This window comes from Somniosus microcephalus, chromosome 15 (genome assembly GCF_052327205.1).
Source record: "Somniosus microcephalus isolate GS21.2 chromosome 15, FLI_Smic_1.0, whole genome shotgun sequence".
NCBI classification, from domain to species: domain Eukaryota; kingdom Metazoa; phylum Chordata; class Chondrichthyes; order Squaliformes; family Somniosidae; genus Somniosus; species Somniosus microcephalus.
The window spans coordinates 33,157,164-33,182,326 of NC_141001.1; the positions used below are offsets into that span (position 1 = coordinate 33,157,164).

The window sequence follows — 25,163 nt, forward strand, 5'->3', positions numbered from 1 at the left end:
CAATCTGCAGGAACTGTTCCATAGTCTATAGAATTTTGGAAGATGACACCCAATGCATCCACTATTTCCATGGCTACCTCTTTTAGTATTCTGGGATGCAGACTATCAGGCCCATGGGATTTATTAGCTTTCAGTCCCATTAATTTCTCCAGCACTATTTTTTTTACTAATATTAATTTCCTTTAATTCCTCCTTCTCACTAGACCCTTGGTTCCCTAGCATTTCTGGGAAGTTATTTGTGTCCTCTTCCGTGAAGCCAAAACCAAAGTATTTGTTTAATTGCTCTGCCATTTCCTTGTTCTCCATTATAAATTCTCCCATTTCTGACTGTAAGGGCTCTACATTTGTCTTCACTAATCTTTTTATTTTTACATTCTTGTAGAAGCTTTAATAATCCGCTTTTATGTTCTTTGCAAGTTTACTCTCATACTCTATTTTTCCCCTCTTAATCAATCTCTTGGTCCTTTTTTGCTGAACTCTAAACTGCTCCAAATCCTCAGGCTTGCTACTTTTTCTGGCAACTTTATATGACTCCTCTTTGGATTTATACTATCCTTAATTTCTTTTGTTAGCCATGGTTGGGCCACTTTTCCTTTTGTGTTTTTGCACCAGAAAGGAATATATAACTGTTGCAATTCAGGCATTTGTTCCTTAAATGTTAGCCATTGCCTATCCATCGTCTTGCCTTTTAATGAAGCTCCCCAATCTATCATAGCCAACTCACTCCTCATACCATCGTAGTTTCCTTTGTTTAGATTTAGGATCCTCGTTTCGGATTGGACTTCTTCACTTTCCATTTTAATGAAGAATTCTATCATGTTATGGTCACTTTTCCCTGAAGGACCCCGCACAACAAGATTATTAATTAACCCCTTCTCATTGCACAATACCCAATCTAGGATAACCTGTTCCCTAGTTGGCTCCTCAACGTACTGGTCTAAAAAAAATCTCGTACATACTCCAGGAATTCATCCTCCACAGTATTATTGCTAATTTGGTTTGGCCAGTCTATATGTAGATTAAAGTCACCCATGATTACTGTAGCACCCTTGTACATGCATCTCTAATTTCCTGTTTGATGCCATCCCCTACATTACCACTACTGTTTGGAGGCCTATAGACAACTCCTACCAATGTTTTCTGCCCCTTGGTGCTTCTTAGCTCCACCCAGACTGATTCTACATCTTGATTTTCTGAGCCAATATCCTTTCTCACTATTGCTCTGATTTCATCCTTTACTAACAAGGCTACCCCACCTCCTTTTCCTTTTCGCCCGTACTTCCTAAATATCGAATATTCTTGGATATTCAGCTCCCAGCCTTGGTCACCCTGCAGCCATGTCTCCGTAATCACAATTATATTTTACCATCACTACCCACACCATTGCTAGTCGAAGTAGTTTACAATCAATTCCAAGATGGATAACTATGAAGAACAGCAAAATACTTCACATTACTTCATGATTCTTCCTTGCATGCTAAATACACCAGGACTTTACACATCACTGCCTCACCTTCACCAGGCCAAATACACTGGGGGGCTAAATTAGATAAGGCCCGAAAACAGGTGCAGAGATCACGATGCATGATCTGGCGTGCCCGTTGAAAGTAGTGCAGGCAGCATGTGAAATTCGTGCTGCCTGCTAATTATTATGATTGCAGCGCTGAGCCCAAGATTTTTTGACAGATGAATTGTCATCGTTTGACAGCTCTGTGAAGCTGTCAAACACTGACAATCTGTCTTCTAAGTTGAGTCTTTACTAAAGACTCAATTAGAAAGCCTTCCTGAGCAGAAAGCAGAAGGCTGCTAGATTTAAGAATGCAGCGACCATTCTGCTTTCTCTGCCGCTGAGATGAGGCAGCTCCGCAGCCTAAAGGGATGAAGCCTGGAGGAAGAAGCAAAGGTAAGTAATCTTATTAAAACACTCTAACTCACCTCACACACTTACCTCTCCACACTTGCACTCATCACTCACCTCACAGCGCACTTTTCGACCCTCCAACCCCCGCAGACCCACGGCTCACCTCGCTGACCCTGGCGAGGTTCGGAGCCGTTGGGAAGCCCACACTTTAGGTGGCAAAATAGGGATTAGCCAAAACTGTCTGTTAACTACCTGTTAACAGGCAGTTAATTGGCACTAATCCCCTTCCCTCCTTGAGGAGACGCCACCCGGCGCAGGTTGGGTACCCGCCTCCTGGGAAGATGGCACGGAGGCGGGTTGGGGCGGGATGGGTACCCGCTCCCAGATTCTGCCATTTTCCCGGCAGTCCCGCTTCCCCAGGCCTGGCAAAATCGCCCCCCATCACTCAATCTGACACTCCCAGGCACCAGTTCAGAAAATGGAACTTTGCGAAGTTTAGAGGTTAGAGGCGGGATCTGCACGGGGTGAGTCACCGGGCACGAATGAGCTGCAGCCAGGTCAGGGGGGAAAGGGTAACGCAGATGCCAGCTCCCCGGAGAGCGAGGTCACACACGAGTTGCCAAGGCCCTAAGCTCTAGAATTCCCTCCTAATCCTCTCCGCCTCGCTACCTCTCTTTCCTCCTTTATGAAGCTCCTTAAAACCTACCTCTTTGACCAAGCTTTTGGTCATCTGCCCTAATTTCTCCTTATGTGAAGCGCCTTCGGATGTTTTACTATGTTAAAGGCGCTGTATAAATACAAGTTGATGCTGTTGTTGAAAGTGAAAGATCAGTGTGAAAGTCAAACAATGATGTAGAAAGCACTGGTGTGTTTGCACCAGTGAAGGTGAAGCAGCAGTGGACCGTCTTTTAGGCTTCAGGAAGGGTAATGCCGAATTGTGTAGAGTCCCATTAGGGCTGGTGAAGGTGAGGCAGTGATGTGTAGAGTACTGGGCCGTGAAATTTGGCACATTAGCGCCAGCAGATATGGCTGGTTTCAGAAAAAAATTGGTGGCCAGCTCGCTTCCGCCCACTTCTGGCATATCTATGTAACTGATAGATAAAGGTGAGTACTCGCACTTCACGCCTGTGACCAGTTCTACAGTTTGAGTGATTCAGCTTCTCAATTGGAACAGTGTTGATTATACAGGTGTGTTTATGGATAGATTAATCATTGAAAATTCCCGCAGATAGCAAGACAGCCTTTCCAACTAAATCTTTTGCCTTATGAAGGGCATTATCACATAGAACGAGACAACACATGACTCTTGCTTTGGCTGACTTAAGCGATAACGCGATATTTGGACTAAGTCATACGACAGGAAATCTTGTTTTTAAAAACTTACCGCAGGAAGTGCAAAAAACGAAATTGCGAATACGGAGAAGCACGAAGCAATCGTTCTGCCGATCCAGGTCTGTGGGACCTTGTCGCCATATCCGATTGTTGTAACAGTCACCTGTGTGGGAAAAGACCAGCTTGTGAATTTTAGGATTATTGTCGAGGAAATTTCTGCTGTAACAAAGTACTGAAATCTCAGAAATGGTATTAAGTTGATTTAATTTGAATCATTTTCCTAATCATTGATTTGGCAACTGTTACATACCCCGCCCAATATTCAGTGCTATCAAAGTCAATAGAACTAATTGTCAGGCGGGATGTAGAATTGCAGCTGACTTTCTACTCCTAAATGCTGATAATGTCTCTGGGAGAGAACTGAACTTGAAATGTTACTGGTCAGAATGCACAGAATCCAAAGGTTGACACTGTGACATTATAGCCCACATTTTCCAAACACAGGGCAAAGTGCCTGTGACATTCTGGGTGAGTTACCTCAGATAATGCCCGCTTGGATAATGACCCCTATTAGGAGCAACCCGGATGAATCACTGACACAAAAATTACATCCAGGTCACGAAAGCAGGGGGGTGCAGCTTTGTGGTCTCAGGCCCTGCTGAATTTAACGGCAGGACCTGATTACTATTTTTGGAATATGGTTCCCGGCTGCAGCCAACCAGATTGAGAGGCTGGCTGACTGGCTGTCGGGCGGGTAGGCCTGCGGTACCAGGCCGCAGCCAGGGGGCGGAGAGGAGGGAGGGAAAGATTGGGGGTCGGGGGAGGGGGGAACACATCGATGGGGTGGCCGGAGAGATCAGGGGACAGTGGGGACATCGATTGGGGGGGGTTCGGGAGGGATATCGCTTGGGTGGGCGGGGGGGGGTGTGGGGAGGAGGTGGGGGGCCCTATAGATCGGGGGTTGGGGAGGACATTAATTGAGTGGCCGGCGAGATCAGCATTGGTGACGTTGATGATGGGTGGGGGCGGGGGGGGGCGGCGGGCAGCCAAAGAGATTGGGGGAGGAGGGGAGAAGATCACAGGGGTTCCGTGGAGGACATGGGGAGGTGCTGGGAGGAAATCACGGGCCATGAAGGACACTGGGAGGGTATCGGATCATGGGGTGGGAGTCCAATCGCTGTGGAGATTAACCAGTTTCCTTGGGGGCCTGGGAGGACGCACTCCTGCTCGTCATGGCCCACAAGCAGTGCTGGAAAAGTACTTACCTGTTCCATGCAACAGTCCTCGCCTCCCTTTAGCTTTTGGCGTTAAAGTTGGAACAGAGAAAAAATCTGAGGAACGCAGCCTCATTAAAATATTTAAATGAGGTAGCCACCTCCTGGGAGTGGGTTGGTCACCTGCCCCCCTCCCCCCCCCCACCCGTTCCACCTCCGATAAATCCAGAAGTGGGCGGTTCGAGGCGGGTTGGATTTGCGTTTGTGATTTTTTATATTTTTACTTCCCACCCAACCCAAACACACCCATTTTTGGGGGGTTAAAATTCCCAATTAATGGCCACCCAGCAACAGGCGACGTCACAGACTGAAATTTCATCTGTCAAGCGTTTTTGACAGATGAAATATCAGTGTTTCACAGCTGTTTGAAGCTGTCAAATACTGACAGTCTGACTTCTAACCTGAGTCCTTCTACACAGACTCAGTTAGAACTCACACCGGCAATGAAAGCTGAAGGCTGTCACTTTTGACAGCTCGCGGCCATTCAGCTTTCAGTTCCGGCTGAGTGATGGACTCCCAAAGCCGAGAGGAAGGAAGGCTGTTAAGGTAAGTACAGGTAAGTAAAACTTCTTTACACACTTTAGACACACCAAACACACTTACCTTCACACTCATGCACCCATCACTCACCTGAACACCGACATCGTGACCCCTCCAAGTCCTTCAACCCAACGGCCCGCCTGCTCTAACCTGGCGTGGTTTGGAGCCGTCGGGAATCCCACACGACACCCCTCAAAATAGGGATTAGGCAGTTAATTGGCACTAATCCCTTCCCGCCTCAGGTCGGCGGGTACCATTGCGGGACGGGTACCCGCCTCCCTTGAAACTTACGTGGAGGCGGGTTTTGGGCGGGATGGTGTCGGGACCCCCGAATTCAGGATTTTTGCCCCCCGCACGCCTGAAAGCCCGCCTCACGGCACACTGAAAATCTGGCCCATAGATTTTTACAGCATAGAAGGAGGCCATGCGCCAGCTCTTTCAAAGAGCTATTCAATGAGTCCCACTCCCTGCTCTTTTCTCATAGCCTTGCAATTTTTTCCCCTTCAAGTATTTATCCAATTCCATTTTGAAAGTTACCATTGAATCCTCTTCTACCACCCTTTCAGGCAATGCATTTCAGATTATAGCAACTCGCTGCATAAAATCTCACCTCTGGTTCTATTGCCAATTATCTTAAATCTGAGTCCTCCTATTACCAGCCCTTCTGCCAGTGCCTTATTTACTCTATCAAAACCCCTCATAATTTTGAACACCCCTGTTAAATCTCCCCTTAACCTTCTCTGCTCTAAGGAGAACAATTCCAGCTTCTCCAGTCTCTCCGCCTAACTGAAGTCCCTCATCCCTGGTACCATTCTAGTAAATCTCTTTTGCACCCTCTCTGAGGTCTTGAGATCGTTCCTGAAGTGCGGTGCCCAGAATTAAACACAATGCTCCAGCTGAGGCCTAGCCTCTATTTATAAAGCCAAGGATCCCCTATGTTTTTTTTTAACAACCTTTTCAACTTGTCCAGTCACCTTCAAGGATTTGTGTATGTGAACTCTTGGGTCTCTCTGTTTCTGAACCCCCTTTTAAAATGGTGCTGCCGAGCACAATTGAAACCATCGGTGTTCCCGACAGCGCCGGAATAATTAAGCTCAGCCTACAACGTTTGTTGGTCACTGATGGTGCCACTTATTCTTTAAATGTCTGCCTCTGAATAAAAATCCAATGTTAGAGCCAGGAGTATTTCATGGGAGCTTTGCTTTTTAGAAGTTAATTGCAAAGAAGGGGGGTCACAATCATAAAGGTACGAAGACATGGTGAAACAGTACCTGAGGTGTACTGTTCTCATTCCAAACTGAAAAAAAGGTATTCTTTTGTTTGAAATCAGATACTTAACAAGTTCACACAAGTAAAAGCCTTGTTAGAGATATTTTTTTCTCTCTCTTAATTCAGCGATGATTAGGGGGACAATGTAATGGAGCACAGCTGGGGAGCATGTGCCTGAACAAAAACAGAAAGGATTAGAAATGTGAAGTCACACGACGGCACGATACTGATCTGAAGGAAAAGCTTCAGCTTTCAGTCCTGGAGGCAGAGCCACCGACTGATACCACTGCACAGATGTCTTCTCTTCAAAGATAACTCAGCTTTATCAATAATTCACCAACGTACACCCCTGGTTTCCATTTGAAGTGCGACCAGGTGTCCTATTACAGTATTGCACTGATTCATTCATTGAAAAAAAAGGCAACATTACAGTTGGGGGCTTATAAAGCTTTTTGCTGTGCTGCAGGCTTTAACAAACTATCATATTACTGGTACTGTAGACGAAATAGGAAGCGCTTTAAGCACGAGAGTGGAGCGAGAGAGATCGGATAGTACCTTGCATTTCAGTTCATCTGAAAAGGGATCATAAACAGCCATGCTACCTCCCCTCAAACAAACCCATAAAACAGGAACTCTGCAACCTGCAACTAAGAGAATGCCACTTACATCTTTAAAGGGATTTTTTTTTACCAATGGCAGGTGGAAAGGTGGCATAAAGTTACAGGTCCAACTATTTGTATTAGTACAACCCATAGACTGCATTCCATGGTAGATTGTTGGTGCTTTGATTCCTCCGGATCACTGTTCAATTCATACAGTAGCCCTTTGATAGAATGTTGATGTGATGTATCCAATTATAGAATGGCCACAAAAAAGATGCAAAGTTGATTCACTGGGCTGAGGCCAGGGCTAAAATCACTGAAGCAGTGAAGGCTGGCAGAGGGGGTGGCAGTCGTAAAAATGTTGTAAATTATGAAATAGTTTTAGGGGTTAAGTGGATTATTTTCACAGATTGGTGAATCGGTAACAAGGGCACATAAACCCGGTGCTAGAGGCATTAGGGTTAGAAAGGATTTTTTTTTTCCACACAAAGAATGCTTTACAACAAGTGAGTGATGAAGCCAAATTAATCACAGCATTTACAGCAGCACAAACACAATGGGCTGAATGGTCTCCTTCTGTGCTGATATTTCCATGATTCTATGCATATAGTTTATAACTTTCTGTCCAACACAAACCTTAGGGCCTCCATACATTCTCGGACCTAACTAAGTGAACAGTGTTAGAATGAACAGTAGGTTTTGGTCAGCAGTTTGGAATGACTTGGGTGCATGTAGGAAAAAGCTGTAACTCAGACAGTAAAGCAGTTTTTTTTTGCAAAGCCGCTATCGACAGAAAACCTAACCATCCAGACATTGTTAACAGTTAAATATGGACTTAAACCAAAAGTCTCACAGGCATAGGTGTTTTTCTCAAATTAATAAAATAAGGAAAATTGGAAATTTGGTAGGATTACTAGTGAGAATCTCTTGTGGTTTTGAAAGGAAGGCTAACCCCAGTGAAACAAAGCTCAGTATCATTTCGATGCAAACACTGCTTGCCGTGACAGCTGCCACTGCTTCAACGACATAGACACTGGCCTATGCTAAGATGATGGCAGTGTACCTTCATCAGTGGTGATGCAGTGCATCTGATCGTTCATCTAGGACCTTTATGGTAGTAATGAGGAAACTTTGGACTTTGTCCTGTGAGAGACCTGTGCTGTTTCTCCATGAAGGCAGGTTCGCTTTGAGATATCAAATTGAGGACATTTTTTTGCATCATGTTTCTGAATATTCTTTTCTCTCTTTCTCACACACAGATTTTAAGGTGGAACTTTGGGACTGTGAAATTTACTCAAACAAATGCAGTGAGCTTACAAAAAAGTATCCCAAGTCATTGAGTAGTTCTTCAGGACAGAATCAATCTACCTCTGTTCCCTGTCTGCTCCCCACCAGGAACAATCAGATGGGGATCATCACTGAGGTTTGCAAATCTAAACGCAGTCAAATGTAATATTGATAAGTCTCGTACTTCTGGTATAGTTTAAACAACCAGATATTTTGTTCACATTGGCCTTGTGTAATCCAAGATCAGTGTTTAAAACTTGGGGCTTCCGACTGTAGCAACTTCACAAATTAATTTAAGTGTTTATGATTATACTCAATTACCGGAGTATGAAATATGCTCGCAGATAATATAAAGCAAAGATTGAGGACTTTTATAAGCATATAAAAAAAAACATCATTAAAGAGAGCGTAGGACCATTCAAGGATAAAGGGAGAATCCAATAGTGTAGGATAAAAGTATAGCGGAGATATTAAATAAACATTTTGGGCTGGATTTTCATTGAGGAGGCGGGTAGGAGGCGGGACTACAACTTTCGGGGTTGTAGTCCCGCCTCCATCAGTTCTAGCCAACCCACGCAATTTTGACTTGATTGACCTTGTTGAGCCCGCCCAGCGGGCGGCCAATTAAGGGCCACCCGGCAACAGGTGACGTCACAGATTGATATTTCATCTGTCAAGACCTTTTGACAGATGAAATATCAGTGTTTGACAGCTGTTTGAAGCTGTCAAACACTGACAATCTGTACTCCAAGTTAATTCCTTCCTCTCAGGATGATTTAGAGATCTCTCCGGAACAGAAAGCTGAATGCTGCAATTTTTGACAGATCATGGCCATTCTGCTTTCTGTGCCGGTGAGATGAGGAACTCCCGAGACCTGAAGGAAGGAAGGCTGTAAAGGTAAGTAAAACTTCTTTAACACTTTAAACATGCCAAACACACTTACCTCTGCATTCATGCACCCATCACCCATCTCGACCCCTCCAAGCCCTTCAGCCCGACGGCCCACCTCGCTAACTTGGCGTGGTTTGGAGCCGTCGGGAATTCCACACTTCAAGAATGAAAATAGGGATTAGACTAAAAACTGCCTGTTAACTACCTGTTAACAGGCAGTTAATTGGCACTAATCCCCTTCCCGCCTCGGGGAGGCGGGTCCTAGTGCGGGGCGGGTACCCGCCTCCTTTGAAACTGGCATGGAGGTGGGTTGGGGCGGGATGGGTTCGTGCCCCCCGATTTCGGGATTTTAACCCTCCACACGCCACCAATCCTGCCTCCACGGCCCAATGAAAATCCTGCCCTTTGCGTCAGTTTTTACAAACGATGGTGGAAGTGAGATTGTAGGTGTTCTAGGGGAGGAATATGGAACAATTGTATAATGGTAGAGAAGGAATTGGTTATAACAAAATTAGCAGGACTCAAGATTGATATGTCAATTGCATGCACCCTTGGCTATTGAATGAAGTTGGAAAGGAGATAGCAGAGGCTCCGATCGCAATTCTCAATCCTCTAGATAAATAAAATGTGCTGTGGAGCTGGAGAATAGTTGATGTTAGATTTCTGTGCAAGAAGGGAGGATAAATTGGGTTACTGTAGACTAGTTAATCAAACTGGATCCATATTTGTTCTCAGCATATATAGATGATTTAGAATTGGGGATAAAGAGCACAATCTCAAATTTTGCTAATGACCCAAAAGTTGGGGATTTGGCAAACAGCAAAGAGGACTTTAAAAGACTTTGGGAAGATATAGAAATGTTACAATAAGGGGGAAACTGATGGCAGATGCAATTTAATGTAGATAAATATGAAGCAATACATATTGGTAGGAAAAACAAGGAATGGGAATATACCTTCAATGGAAAAATGATAAAGTGTATGAAAGAACAGATACAGAAAGGAAATAGGGGTTCATATATAAAAGTCCCTAAAAGTGGATTGTAGGTAGATACATCTATAAACAAAAGCCAAAATATTTGGGGTTTTTAAAATAAAGGCATAGAGTACAAGAACAAAGAATTAATGATACATTTATACAAAGCTTTGGTTAGGTCACAGTCACAGTTGAAGAACTGCAAGCAGTTTTAGGTAGTTTATTATCAAAAGGACATGAGAGCCATAAAGAGCATGTGGCGTAGATTCACCAGGATGATGCCAGCGATGGGAAACTTACTTCAGATACTGGGAGCATCTGCAGTGGAGAAGAGAAGGCTAAGGGGAGATTTAATAGAGGTTTTTAAAATTATAAAGGGTTTTCATTGGGTTAAGAGGAAAAGAATATTTCCTCAGTTGGGCAGTCGTGATTAGTGGTCATCAATTTAAACCTGTCATTAAGGGAGGGAGGAGAGAGGTTAGGAGAATTCTCTTTACTCAAAGGGTTGTTGGAACATGGAATGCTTTGCCACAGGGTTCAATTGAGGAGAGACCATTGTATCTTTTGAAGGAGAACTGGATAAATATTTGAAGCAGAGGAAGATAAAAGGTATGAGGAGAAAGCAGGACAGTAAGATTAATATTGGATTGCTTTAGAAAACAGCCAGCAAAGACGTGATGGGCCAAATGGCCTAAATCTGTGTTTTAAATTACTATGGTTCTAAGGAGCAATGGGAGATGAAATGGATGAAAAATACATCCATTTATTAGAAGTGTCCAGTACACGGAGAAAGAATTTGGCAGGGATTTAGTTAGTATTCATTCGGCACTTTATACTGTCATACAGCCTCAGCCAGATCTCATTTACTCCAGTGCCAATTCAGCTGGTCATGGTGAATGGGAAGAATCTCACCTCTCAGCCATTGTAAATCAGGGATCAACATTGCTTACAAAACCAAGTTACACCAAGCAGACTTTGGGTTCCGTATAATGCCTTGTTGGAACAGACAGCACAAGTTTCTCATTAACCTTCCTCGATATCAATCAGAAAATTGTAACGGGAGAAGACAAGAGTTGTAGCTGAGCAGAAAATTACAGGAGTGCTTCAAACTAAAAACAGCAGATACTAATTATCCCTGGCCCCTATTACAGTCTTTAACAGTCCATTTCCTTATCAGGTCAGATTGCTAAAGTAATCTCCAGCTCCCAAATGACTCCGCTGAGCGGAGAGCCATCCTACTTAAAGACACTTACCACACCCCACCACAGGGCATCTGCATAGCTACCAAACTGTTGGGAACCACTGTCGTCCACAGCATCTTTTTCAGCCAGATACACAAAGTAGGAGGAAAAGATCAGGCCCAGGAACCCGATGTACAGTGTAGTGATCAGCTCCTATTCAAAGGCAAAGTAACAACAAAATTAAACACCAGACATTTGTTCCCCAGTGCAGTTCTCTTATCTTCATTTTTTTTTATTATTGAGTACATTTCTGTGCTGGTGAGGGATGTCGTTAACACAAGACCATAGGAACAGGAGTAGGCCATTCAGCCCCTCGAGCCTGCTCCGCCATTCAGTTAGATCTTGGCTGATCTGTACTGCAACCCCATTTACAAGCCTCGGCTCCAAATTCCTTGGTTTCCTTACCTAGCCAAAATCTATCGCTCGCAGCCTTGAAAGCTCCAATTGTTCCAGCATCCACAGCCTTTTGGGGGACAGAATTCCAGATTTCCATACTCTGTCTGTGTAAAAGTTCTTCCTCATTTCCCTCCTTAATGGCTTAGCTCGAATTTTAAGATTATGTCCCGTTGTTCTTGATTCCCCTACCAAAGGAGATAGTTTCTCTGCAGCTACCCGATCAAATCTTTTAACATTTTAAACACCTCGATCAGTTCATCCCTCAATCTTCTATATGCAAGGGAACACAAGCCAAATCTAACTGGAAACAATTTCTCCTTTTATTTGAAGCCAGCGTCAGAGCCAATCACCCTCAGCATAGGTGTAAAGTAATGCTCCCTCTATGAAGAGCGTTGTAGATTTATACCCGCCAGAAATCGAGCTGAGGCTGCCCAAAACTCATTTCACTGCTAATAAGGAGAAGGTGCTTTAATCTCATCAGCCTGAGTCAGGACTGAACCCAGATGGGTTAAAAAGTGTGCAGTTGCTTTACTGTTTAAAAGGCAAAATACTTCCAAAATACAGATAGCTGTGATCTTGGATTGAATAATTATTTTTGTCCACTTTTGCTACAGACTGTGCTGCCATGCCCAATTATGTCTGCTCATTCTTTTTAAAATTTATTTTAGATCCTCTTATTATTTTTCCCCTCTTATTGTAACTTCTTTCCACATCTCCTCCCACCCAAAGGGGGTGTCTCATTGGTGGGACATGGTATCATGGGCAGTTGAAGGCCAAGGATCAAATTAGGGACCTTCTTATTCTGTTTGCTCAGCTCCGAGCTACCCATTATTTTCATCCAGAGAATCACGAAGGGTGCAAAGATCATATAAAAAAAAGCTACAGCACTGCATATGTGCACAGTGCTTAGGATGACACTCCAGTGCAGTAGTGAGGGAGTGCTGCAGTGGTCTTTCAGTTGAGACATTATTCCGAATTGCAAATTGGCACAAGTTGCTGGATGATTTGCGCTGCTCCTATGTTAGCTTTACAAAAACGGCATCTCACCCTTAACCGCCCCATAAATTCATGAAGTTGCTGCATTTGCACATTAATTGCCTATTAAACTCGCCACAGAAAGTTAAGTTTAGTAATTAATAGCGTACGTACCCTTTTGATGATGTGATAATTGTTAAATGATTGCCAATCAACCTCTCTGGCCAGAAAGTGAACAATTAAAAGTGTGGAGTCTCATTCCTTCAGGTAGTGAATTGTTGTTGGAGATTTTTTAAATGTCAAATTTTAACTTTCTATTTTTATTTTCTTACTTTTCCTTTCCATCTAATTTTTCTCTTTTCTCTTAATCCAATCTTTCTCTCTCTTTATTTCTCTTTCTGTAGCTGATTTGACATTGAATTCATCCACTCTAATTCACCCCCCTTCTCAGTCCTTTCTCTGTTTATTTCTCAATCCTTAAATCTTATTGGTTAAAACGTTGGTCCCATCATTCATCAAGGTCCCAGATGCCCCATTTCCCATGGTCATCTAACACTCCCAACAACTTACAGGGCAAACCATTTTTAAGCTGAAAGGTGCAGGGAAAAGTCTAACTAACTGGACATGCCATGAGATGCCTCGCTCCAGCAGATTCTGGCCCATTAACATTTCCTCATTGCTAAAATTAACCTAATTGATCTCCATGGTAAAGGCCAACACATGGTTTGGAATGATTGTATTCAATATTAAACACAGCAACTTTACAGACTCTGCCAGTTATCTACAAGAACATTTAACTGGTCCTGAGAACTGAATCGAATGACGAGGGTAGAAGCTAAAGAAAGTTCTTGTCACGCTAGATTAGACGAGATGAGGACTTTGATGGAAGCCAGCTGTCTTTATGACTCATTGTTTAAATTGGCCCCTAGAACATGAAGCCAGATTAGCCCACCTGTCGATGGATAAAGACAACTGATCCCAGAAGTCTCCAGGTGCCGCCCTGCCGATCGACATGCAGCATTCGAAGGATCTGCAGAAACCGGATGCCCCTGGAAACAAGAGAAAAGCAGTGCTCCATTAATCAGCTTGATGGGTAACTGGGTCAGCAGGTTCCAGTGGCTGTGGCCTTAGTTAGTAGAGTTTAAATACTGAAGGTAGGATCAGGATTAAAACCAACATTTAAAGTACAGCCTTGGAAGAACTTAATTTTATTCATTCTTGCGATGTGGGAGAAATTCACTGGCATTTATCCCTAGTTGCCCTGAAAAGGTGGTGGCAGATCTTCTTGAACCGCTGCAGTCCGTGTGGTGAAGGTGTCCCACAATGTTTGCAGATATTTGCTACAACTGAGTGGCTTGCTAGGACACTTCAGAAGATAGTTAAGACTCAACCACATTGAGGTGGGACAGCAGTCACATATAGGTATCCTTTCCTAAAGACATTAGTGAACCAGTTTGGTTTTTACGACAATCTGGCAGCTTTGTGGGTCACTTTTACTGATACCAGCTTTTCTTTTATTTCCAGATTTTTAAAACTAAATTCACATTCTCAACCTGCTATGGTGGGATTTGAACTAGCTTTCTCTGGATTATTAGTCCAGGCCTCAGAATTACTAGTGCACATAAGATGGCTACAGTGAGACCTAAAGGGGTCTTGAAGGAGAGTTCCTCTCATTTTTAAATGGAAGTGTGTGTAATGGTAATCAGTAACAAAATCATGTTGGTTGTGTCTGCCTATCAATCTATTTTGATCTTAAGGTTTGAATTCTCGGCACAGCAAGCTGCAGGTCCAACAAAGTGCTTCATAAAATGGCAGCGTTTGGATTCAAGATACTGATCTCAGCCACACTGCCTCGTGAAGACCAGGTACTTACAACAGGAAGGGTGGGAATGAGGATAAAAAAATAAATAGGAGAGAGAAGCACTCAGTGCTGAACTCCTGTACGCCATAAAGCCGGACCATTCTGCTGCAGCGGCCGAGGCCTGGGAGCAAGTCACCTGTTGGTCCTCTTGGCCAGGGATGATGCGGGTCCGAGAGACTCTGCGGGCAGGCAGAGCAGTCACTGGCATTTGAGGAACCCAGCTGTGAAGTATTCCAAAATGGGAGAACGGGTTTATTGTAGTGTATGTGCCTTTAAGTCAGAACTACTTTTTACAGCTCCTGTATACTGTAGTACCGGCAGTGACCACACCGGTATATAAGCTGTGCGCATGCCTCTGTACCCCAGTCTAGAGATTACCCTCCTCCAGTAAAGACCTGTTATTTGTTAATGTACAGCATCCGTGTGATTATTTATCCACTGAACCACGGATCTAACAGTGGCGACGAGTGTCGAATCGAATCCACCTGCAACATAAAAAAATAAAAATAAAAAAAATAGTCGAGTCCAGGAACACGGGCGTCGACTGCGAGCAACCGCCCAGCAGTCAGGCAGAGATCCAACTTCGCTGGGGAGGCTGTGGAGAGCCGGGCTTGGTTCCCCAGCCACAACGAGCAGTAAGAGACCGACGACAGGTCCAGAGCAGACCCTTCCCGAGCAGCGGCGGCTGGAGCCGACCGACGGCAGAGAGAGAGCCGAGCAGCGTCGACGGGGTAAGAAAGAGGGTGAAGAGAGCAGGGCGCAGCCGGGGGTTGATCACCGAGCGGCGTCGAGGAAAAATACTGCAAACCGGAGAGAGAGAGGGTAAGAAACAGCCGGGTTCTAGACTGAGCGGCGTCGACAAATATCGAGAGAAGAACGCGCAGAGCACAGCCAGGGATCACGGGCTGATCAGGGTCCGCGGGGCGAAGCAAGGGGAGATGCCATTGAGCCGCGGAGAAGCAGGGAGAGCGCGGGAGATGCCATTGAGCCGCGGAGAAGCAGGGAGAGCACGGGAGGCGCCATTGAGCCGCGGAGAACAAGGAAGAGCGCGGGAGACGACATTTTGTGAAGCCGCAGCGGAGAAGACGGGCGAGCGCGGGAAGGAAGGAAAGCGCGGGAGATGCCATTTTGTGCCAGCGGAGAAGAAGGGGAAGCGCGGGAGGTGCCATTGGTGATAGTTAACGCACAACCAAGGATGCCGAAGAGTGGCAGTATCTCTACGTTCGACAATGAAGTCGAAGATTGGGCGACATATGTGGAACATATTGAGGTGTACTGCAGGGCGAATGAAGTGCCAGATGCTAATAAAGCACTGGTTCTGTTAAATTCCATGGGTGCAAAAACTTATGGGTTACTGCGAAATCTAATAACCCCAGAGAAGCCGGTAAACAAGAATTTTGAAAGCATAGTAGAAATCCTACAGGACCACTTAAACCCCACACCGCTGCTGATACCAGAACGATTTAAGTTCCATAAAAGGAACCAACACAAAGATGAAAGCAATGCTGAGTACCTAACGGAACTGCGCAAGCTATCGAAATACTGCCAGTTTGGAGCGGGACTAGCAGACACGTTAAGGGACAAGTTTGTGTGTGGGCTACAAGGTGAAGGAACTCAGAAACAGCTTCTATCAGAAAAGGACCTTATGCTGGACAAAGCTTTCAGTATGGCAGTATCACACGAAGCAGCCGTAAGGGGCGCTGCAGAGATACAACGGAGACCGCAAGAATATGGCACCAACGAAATGACCTATGGAACAGGGAAGTGCTATCGCTGCGGCAGAACAACACATGACCAGAAAGATTGTTGGTTCAAGGACCAAGTGTGCAGACAGTGTGGGAAAGCAGGACACATAGCAAGAGTCTGCAGGTCTGGGAAGAAAACCAACAGTAAGAAATCTCCACAGGAGAAGTACAAAAAGGTACACCTGGTGATGGACAGTGGTTCAGATGAACAGAAAAGTGACAGACTCCGGAAGCAAGGAGCTGGGTTGTCTGAAACTACATAATGTAACCGAAATGGAGGATCACCAGACTATCTGGGTTACACTCAAGATAGACGGAGTCCAAGTGGAAATGGAATTGGACACAGGGTCAGCTCTAACAGCCATAAATCAAAGAGACTACAAGCGGCTATTTTCACACATACCCTTGAAAGCTACAGAGATTGTCTTGAAGACGTATACGGGGCAAAAAGTCTACCCCAAAGGGAAAATAAGGGTGAAAGTGACATATAAAGGTCAGGAAATACCTAAAATGGATATATATGTATTGCCAGATGGAGGACCACCACTGCTAGGACGTGAATGGATCCGGAAGATACAATTAGATTGGCATTACATACAGGCACTGAAGGTTGAGGCCAAAAAGGATGACGACATCACACCTGGACGACTGTCAAAAATGCTAACTGACACAAAAGAAGTGTTCCAGGAGGGACTAGGAACACTAAAAGGAATAACAGCAACAATTAAAAGAGAGGAAAATGCAAGCCCAAAGTTTCTGAAGGCCAGACCAGTGCCTTATGCGATCAGACCAGCGGCTGAAGCAGAGCTGGAAGGGTTGGAATGTTCAGGAGTACTGTCCAAAGTGGACTGGAGCGAGTGAGCTACACCCATCGTTCCTGTAATGAAGAGGTCGTTGAGTAATACGCCTGGGGAACCAAAGAAGGTCCGCATCTGTGGGGATTTTAAGGTGACAGTGAACCCAGTCCTTCACACGGTGCAATATCCGCTTCCACGAATTGAGGATATTTTCGCCTCGCTATCTGGTGCTAAACGCTTCACCAAAATTGATCTAGCCCAGACGTACTTGCAAATGGAGGTAGAAGAAGCTTCGAAACATTACCTTACGATCAACACCCATAAAGGTCTCTATCAATACAACCGGCTGGTGTTTGGAGTAGCCTCGGCTCCGGCAATCTGGCAAAGGACGATGGATCAGGTCCTGCAAGGGATTCCAGGGACCCAGTGTTATTTGGACGACATCTTGGTCACGGGCGAAAATGACGGTGATCACCTCGCTAACTTGGAGAAGGTGCTCGCCAGATTAAAGGAATATGGGCTACGAGCTAATCGCCACAAGTGCGAGTTTTTCCAGAAACAGATCTCGTATTGCGGCCACGTCATCGATGAAGAGGGGTTACATAAGTCCCCTGACAAGATTGAGGCAGTAGTCAAGGCTCCAGCACCGGAAAATGTGTCACAACTGAGGTCGTTCCTCGGGCTGGTAACCTATTACCACAAGTTCTTACCAAATTTGTCTATGGTATTACACCCGCTGAACACCCTACTGCAAACAGGGGTACCATGGAAGTGGGATGACGAACGTAGACGAGCTTTCCAGAAGTGTAAAGAATTGATCACATCAAAAGAGGTGTTGGCCCATTTCAACCCAGCACTACCAATTCGTTTGGCATGTGATGCATCACCCTACGGCATTGGAGCGGTGCTGTCGCCCAAATTCCCAGACGGGTTGGAGAGGCCAGTAGCCTTTGCGTCTCGGTCACTAACCTCAGCCGAGCGCAACTACGCCCAGATTGACAGGGAGGCCCTCAGCCTAGTATGGGGAGTAAAAAAATTCAACCACTATCTGCATGGGAAGAAGTTCACCTTGCTGACTGACCACCAACCACTTGTCTCCATCTTTAATCCTAAGAAGGGCGTGCCAGTAATGACTGCACAGCGGTTACAAAGATGGTCCCTGTTTCTAGGGGTGAATCAATATGAAATAGAATATAAAGGCACGAAACAGCATGGGAACGCTGATGGGCTATCACGCCAGCCACTGCCTACTGTGGAGGAAGCACCAGCAGTGGAACCTATCGAGATATTTTATTCGTCGATAATTGAACGATTGCCAGTAACAAATGCGGATATAGAGAAGGAGACCCGCAATGATCCGATGCTGTCACGGGTATATGAATTGACGGTGAGGGGATGGCCAACACATGGCAACTCACTGTTGCCAGCATTCTCATCCAGAAGAGAACAGCTGTCAGTATGCCAGGGGACTGTGATGTGTGGATCCAGAGTGGTGATTCCACCCAAGTTAAGGGAGAGAGTGCTAAATGAGCTACGTGAAGGTCATCTGCGGGGAGTGAAAATGAAAAGCCTTGCTAGGGCTTATGTGTGGTGGCCGGGAATTGATCAACAAATCGAAGACCTAACTAAGAGCTGCTTAGGATGCCAGAAGGTCCAAAATGCACCACCACATGCCTCTCTACACCCATGGGAGTGGCCCTCCTCTCCATGGCAACGGGTGCACATTGATTTCGCTGGTCCATTCATGGACTCAATGTTCTTAATAGCAGTGGATGTTCATTCAAAGTGGCCTGAGGTGATAAAGATGTCTTCAACCACTACAGAGAAAACGATTGCAGTCCTACTGACCATATTTGCCAGAAACGGTTTGCCAGAGCAGATCTGCTCTGATAATGGACCACAGTTTGTGTCCGACGAGTTCCAAAAATTCATGAAAAGGAATGGGGTAAGGCATTACACATCCGCCCTGTATCATCCAGCCACCAATGGATTGGCTGAGAGGTTCGTACAAACCTTTAAGAAGGCGATAAAGGCCATTTGCAACAAGGAAATTCCACTACAGCATAAGATGGACAATTTTTTATTAGCCTACCGAAACGCGACACATGCAGTTACCAACCAGACCCCGGCCATGATGTTCTTTAACCGAAGGTTGAGATCTCGTCTGGACTTGCTCAGACCAAATGTGGGAAGAAATGTTGAGGACAAACAATTCCAGCACATCAACGAGAAGCCGACAAGGAGCTTCAATGTAGGGCAACCAGTCTTGGCCCGGGACTATCGAACAGAGAAGTGGCAACCCAGAACGATATGTACAAGGCAGGGGCCATTAATGTGCACAGTGGATGTCGGGGAGAACATTGTGAGACGCCACATCGATCAGATCTTAGCATCACAGGAATGCGTCAACCCCATGTCTCGAGTACCTGGGGATGAACCCAACATACCGGTAGCATCTACTTCAGACCCAGTAGCAGTGGAACCCGATGAACTACATGATGAAAAGGGGTCAGAATCACCTCTGCACCAAGAACAAGAACCTCTGGAAAGGCGCTATCCCGAAAGGGTCAGGAAGCTGCCCCAAAGACTGAATCTATAAATGGACTTTTGTTATTGAATGTACATGTAAAAATGTAATTGTTATTTGAATATTAAGGGGGTATTATTAATCTAAAAAGGGAGGAATTGTAGTGTATGTGCCTTTAAGTCAGACCTACTTTTTACAGCTCCTGTATACTGTAGTACCGGCAGTGCCCACACCGGTATATAAGCTGTGCGCATGCCTCTGTACCCCAGTCTAGAGATTACCCTCCTCCAGTAAAGACCTGTTATTTGTTAATGTACAGCATCCGTGTGATTATTTATCCACTGAACCACAGATCTAACATTTATAAAGGGTAATTTTCTGACCTCACACTGCCAGTAGGCTGCCTGCCCCAAACACTGCGAGCGCATTGTTTAAATAGGTGGAAAATCATACTCATATTCAATATGGAGGGGGTGGGTGGGGTGGGGGCAAGGCTGCCTGATGGAAGCGCAAAGTCAGAAAATTACCCCTTTAGTGCTTGTAGTTCTGTTTCTTGCACATAAAAGGTGAAGAGCATGATTGTAAGTGAGAACAGATTTAATAAATACAAAACAAACTGGGTGAAATCATGCTGTGCGAGAGCAGCATACGCACTGCAGACAAGAAAAGTCATGTGAATGAATTAAGCATTCATCCCACGCACAATTTAACTGTGGAGGTGTTCCTGCACCAAACTCAGTTGATATAGTGGTCTAAGCTTGCTCGGCCTACCTGATGGCTGATGTTGCAAAAACTTGTCCATTCGAGCCCACACAGAGGACTATGACTGAAGCCACTACCACTATGAGATCTGTCAGGAACAAAAACAAAGTCAGGGAACATTATGGAAGTCTAGGATTCACCACACAGCCTACAAACCTTGGCAAAAAAAGTCAGTGTTTGAGGGAGTACTTGCTAAAATGCAGCAAGCACTTAGACAATGGGGAATAATGAGGACTCGTCAGTCTGTTCTCCGCCCACCTCCATCGATTATTCATTCTGTTCTTGTAAATACTTACAATAGACTGAACTGATATTTTATTTTGTATGTTGAAACTCCCCCTTATTAACGTATTTCTCCTTTTCATTTCCTCAGGACTCCCAGCGCTACTCACCGCCCTCAGCTGAAAGGACCCTCAGTTTGCTCCAGGCTTCTGTCAATGTTGCTCTGAATCCAAGTGCTAGGAGTTACACAGGAGCAGTTTGGGGTGAGTCCCTCTCCTTCCTGAATGGGAGTAGCTGGTCTCTGCTCACTGCATCCCCACAAAAGGGATCTATAACTCCCATCGAAAGAAGAGTGGGACTAATTGGATAGCTCTCTCAAAGAGCCAGCACAGGCACAATGAGCTGAATGGCCTCCTCTGTGTTGTATGACTAGAATCATGGAATGATAGATTGATACAGCAGAGGAGGCCATTCGGTCTTTTGCGCCTGTGAAAGAGCTGTCCAGTTAGACCCTTTCCCCATAGTTGTGCAATTTTTTCCTCTTCAAGTATTTATTTAATTCCCTTTTGAAAGTTATTATTGAATCTGCTTCCACCACCCCTTTCAGGCAGTGCATGCCAGATCATAACAACTCAGTACATTAAAAAAATTCTCCTCATCTCACCTCAGGTTCTTTTGCCAATTATCTTAAATCTGTGTCCACTGGAAACAGTTTTTCCTTATTTACTCTATCAAAACCCTTCATGATTTTAAACGCTTCTGTTAAATCTCCCCTTAACCTTCTCTGCTGTAAGGAGGATAACCCCAGCTTCTCTAGTCTCTCCATGTAACTGAAGTCCTGCATCTCTGGTATCATTTTAGTAAATCTCCTCGGCACCCTCTCCAAGGCCTTGACATCCTTCCTAAAGTGTGGTGCCCAGAATTGTACACAATATTTCAGCTGGGGCTTAACCAATGATTTACTGCATTGGGGTACCAGTGATTCTTTGCTGCTGCCCCAATGCAGTGCCACCCAATATGTGTTTTTTCTTTCGAAAAGGCCATCGGTCTCTTAACAGACCATTCCCATTGAAGGGTGCACAACTAAGGATTGACTATTGAGTGTGCATTTCAAGCGAGATGTAATTATAACAATCACTCACCAATGATCGAGATAGGTTTCCTGGCAAAGCGGAGCCTTCCCCAAAATCCAACATATTTGCTGCGACAGCCCGCTGACCATAGTCGGACAATGTATTCAGTTCCAAAAAATACCACTAATACAATCTCCTATTGAAAAACAAAGAAATAAGAAGATGGATAGAGCCATTTCAAAATGGTACTACATTTGCGCACAAGTGGAAACTCTAGAACCTTCTCTGTGTCTACGATACTGTGCATCCCAACCTGAATACATCTATGACAATGAAGGAATTGGTGTAATGGTGCTGTCCTATAAAATGGATACTTATACCAGGGGGGCAGGCGGATGAGTGATGCAGAGCAGGGGTGTTAACCGTGCAGGCTAGAAGACTAGCGTTGAATAGTGGACAGGCAGTGATGGAGATATATCCAGGAGTTTTGCTTGATTATTTTTGAGGATTGGGGAGTATTTATGCAGAACTTTCTCTCAGGAGATTAGAGGTGGGAGGGAGCCCAAATTGCAGATGGTCTGTAAAAAGAACAGACTTAGAATCATAGAAGTTTACAGCACGGAAGGAGGCCATTCAGCCCATCGTGTCTGTGCCGGCCGAAAAAGAGCTCTCCAGCCTAATCCCACTTTCCAGCTCTTGGTTCGTGGTCTTGTAGGTTACGGCGCTTCAGGTGCATATCCAAGTACTTTTTAAATGTGATGAGGGTTTCTGCCTCTACTACCCTTTCAAGCAGTGAGTTCCAGACCCCCACCACCCTCTGGGTGAAAAGGATGTTAGATTGAGTCACCTTTACCCATTCCTTGCTTTCTTGTGATGTCGTCATCATGAACACAATGCAATGATCTGCCTCTTCTACCTCCCTTAGGTTTGGCAAGCATTTTTTCATAAAGTTAGTCCCCTTTAAGAGGTCTTTAACTGTGTTGGATGGAGGGTGTGACTTATATTCTTATAAGGCAATTGTATTTGTATTTTAAATAGTATATGAATGCCTTTGAGTTGCTCACTTGTTTTTCATTCTTGACTTGCGCCATTGTGCTGCATTTAGAACTTTCCTAATGTGCAGTTGAGATAAAAATCAGGTAGTTAGGAGCTCCACCTAAAACCAGTTGCACACCACCACCCAAAACACCCAGAAATAAAGTCGAATCTGACAATCCTGCTCAGATCCTGACAGGGTTTCTTGTACTGAGTCAAGTTAAAACCATAGGCGCCAGTGCTAGTGCTGCCCTTACATTAATTACTTTAAAATTCAAACCATGTTCTAGGTCCATCTAAACATAAACCCTTTGGTGCCCTAGAAGCTGTTTGATTCTTCGTGAGAATTATGTTGCCCATTGGTACAGTTTGTCGTTTAAAAATAAAAATGGTATCAGATTGTTAAAATTGTCAATCAAATTGAAGTGATTCATTTAAAACTATGGACAACTCTCTGCTTTTACCAACACTTTATATAAGAAATTACAGTATGCAGACGATGCTTGCGTCTGCGCTCACTCGGAGATCGAACTCCAAACCATTGTAAACACCTTCACCGAAGCATATGAGAGCATGGGCCTTACACTAAACATCCGTAAGACAAAGGTCCTCTACCAACCTGCCCCCGCCACACAGTGCTGCCCCCCGATTATCAAAATCCACGATAAGGCCTTGGACAATGTGGACCACTTTCCATACCTCGGGAGCCTACTGTCAACAAGGGCAGACGTCGACGACGAAGTCCAACACCACCTTCAGTGTGCCAGTGCAGCCTTCGGTCGCCTGAGGAAGAGAGTGTTTGAAGACCAGGACCTCAAACCCAGCACTAAGCTCATGGTCTACAGGGCAGCAGTGATACCTGCCCTGCTGTATGCCTCAGAGACATGGACCATGTACAGCAGGCACCTCAAAGCACTGGAGAGGTACCACCAACGCTGCCTCCGCAAGATCCTGCAAATCCATTGGCAGGATAGGCGCACCAACGTCAGTGTTCTTGCTCAGGCCAACATCCCCAGCATCGAAGCTCTGACCACGCTCAATCAGCTCTGATGGACGGGTCACATTGTCCGCATGCCCGATACGAGACTCCCAAAACAAGCGCTCTACTCGGAGCTCCGGCATGGCAAGAGAGCCCCAGGTGGGCAGAGGAAACGCTTCAAGGACACCCTCAAAGCCTCCTTGAAAAAGTGTAACATCCCCACCGACACCTGGGAATCCCTGGCCCAAGATCGCACAAAGTGGAGGAGAAGCATCCGGGAAGGCGCCGAACACCTCGAGACTCTTCGCAGGGAGCAAGCGGAAGCCAAGCGCAGGCAGCGCAAGGAGCGCACGTCAACCCAAGCACCCCACCCACCCGTCCCTTCAACCACCGTCTGCCCCACCTGTGACAGAGACTGTAGGTCCCGCATTGGACTCATCAGTCACCTGAGAACTCATTTTTAATGTGGAAGCAAGTCATCCTCGGTTCCGAGGGACTGCCTAAGAAGAAGAAGATATAAGAAAAAGAAACGGAATGATTCTCATCTGAAGTAGGTGCAGTCTTGTTGGAAACATCCAGTAGCAGCAGAGATAAACTGATGGTTAGGAGAAACTGTCTAATAGAGTGTCACCAGAGCACCGGTTAGTGGAAACGGCAGGAGGGCCATCAGAGCACCGGTTAGTGGAAACAGCAGGAGTGTCACCAGAGCACCGGTTAGCGGAAACGGCAGGAGTGTCACCAGAGCACCGGTTAGTGGAAACGGCAGGAGTGTCACCAGAGCACCGGTTAGTGGAAACGGCAGGAGGGCCACCAGAGCACTCGTGGCTGTACAAAACTGATGTTCATGGAAACACCAGTAGAAGTGTTACCATAGGACTAGTCACATGGGAACGTCAGCAGGATTACAAGACTAAACATCACTATTTTTCATATGTGGGTACAGAACCAAACAACTGCTAATTTCACTGTGTGGTGATGCACACATAAACTGGCACAAGTACGGGTACAGGTCTGAGAATGCTCTTTAGTGAATAATATTGATGCTGAGGAAATCAGTCACGAAGTTGGTATAAAAGTCTGTTTTAAGTGTTTCTCAAGTTATTTAATTGACAAGTTAATTAGCGTTCATGGACAGATGGAAGTCTCCTTGCTGCTTAATAAAGGAACCCTTTGACTAGATCCATACAAGGGACCGCCTTTCACACTGGAATTCACTGGGGACTCTTCCCACTCGATCCTTCTTTTTACAGTTTATTTCTTTCTCTCTGTCAGACCGTAGTTTTGCATGTTTCTGTGAAACAATAATTTGGACTTTGAACTAGAATTGTCAAACTGGGAAACTTCGCCAACTGTCACACCTCTTCAAAAGATCTTAATCAACAGTGGAAAAAAATTACTCCATTTTCATTTTTTTATTGCGTGCGTACAACTTGTAAACCAAAGCATTGTCAAATATGTAAATGTGCACTGTCAGCAAGACAAAGCACAAGACAAGTAGGCAATGGTTACTGTCTTTGAA

The 25,163-nt window shown here is 45.1% G+C and overlaps 1 protein-coding gene across 2 annotated transcripts in view; it reads right to left on the minus strand.

Annotated features, from left to right (window-relative positions):
* The window catches only part of LOC147106616 (potassium voltage-gated channel subfamily KQT member 1), a 932,501-nt gene that overhangs the window by 591,915 nt on the left and 315,423 nt on the right, over positions 1-25,163 (minus strand). For both annotated transcript variants that reach the window (XM_086007627.1, XM_086007626.1), the window contains exons 4-8: positions 21,700-21,826; positions 20,345-20,423; positions 13,596-13,692; positions 11,285-11,425; positions 3,246-3,356 (exon numbers count right to left, since the gene is read on the minus strand). In XM_086007627.1, coding sequence (XP_085863753.1) covers positions 3,246-3,356; positions 11,285-11,425; positions 13,596-13,692; positions 20,345-20,423; positions 21,700-21,826 — 555 coding nt within the window. The remainder of the gene's footprint in view (positions 1-3,245; positions 3,357-11,284; positions 11,426-13,595; positions 13,693-20,344; positions 20,424-21,699; positions 21,827-25,163) is intronic.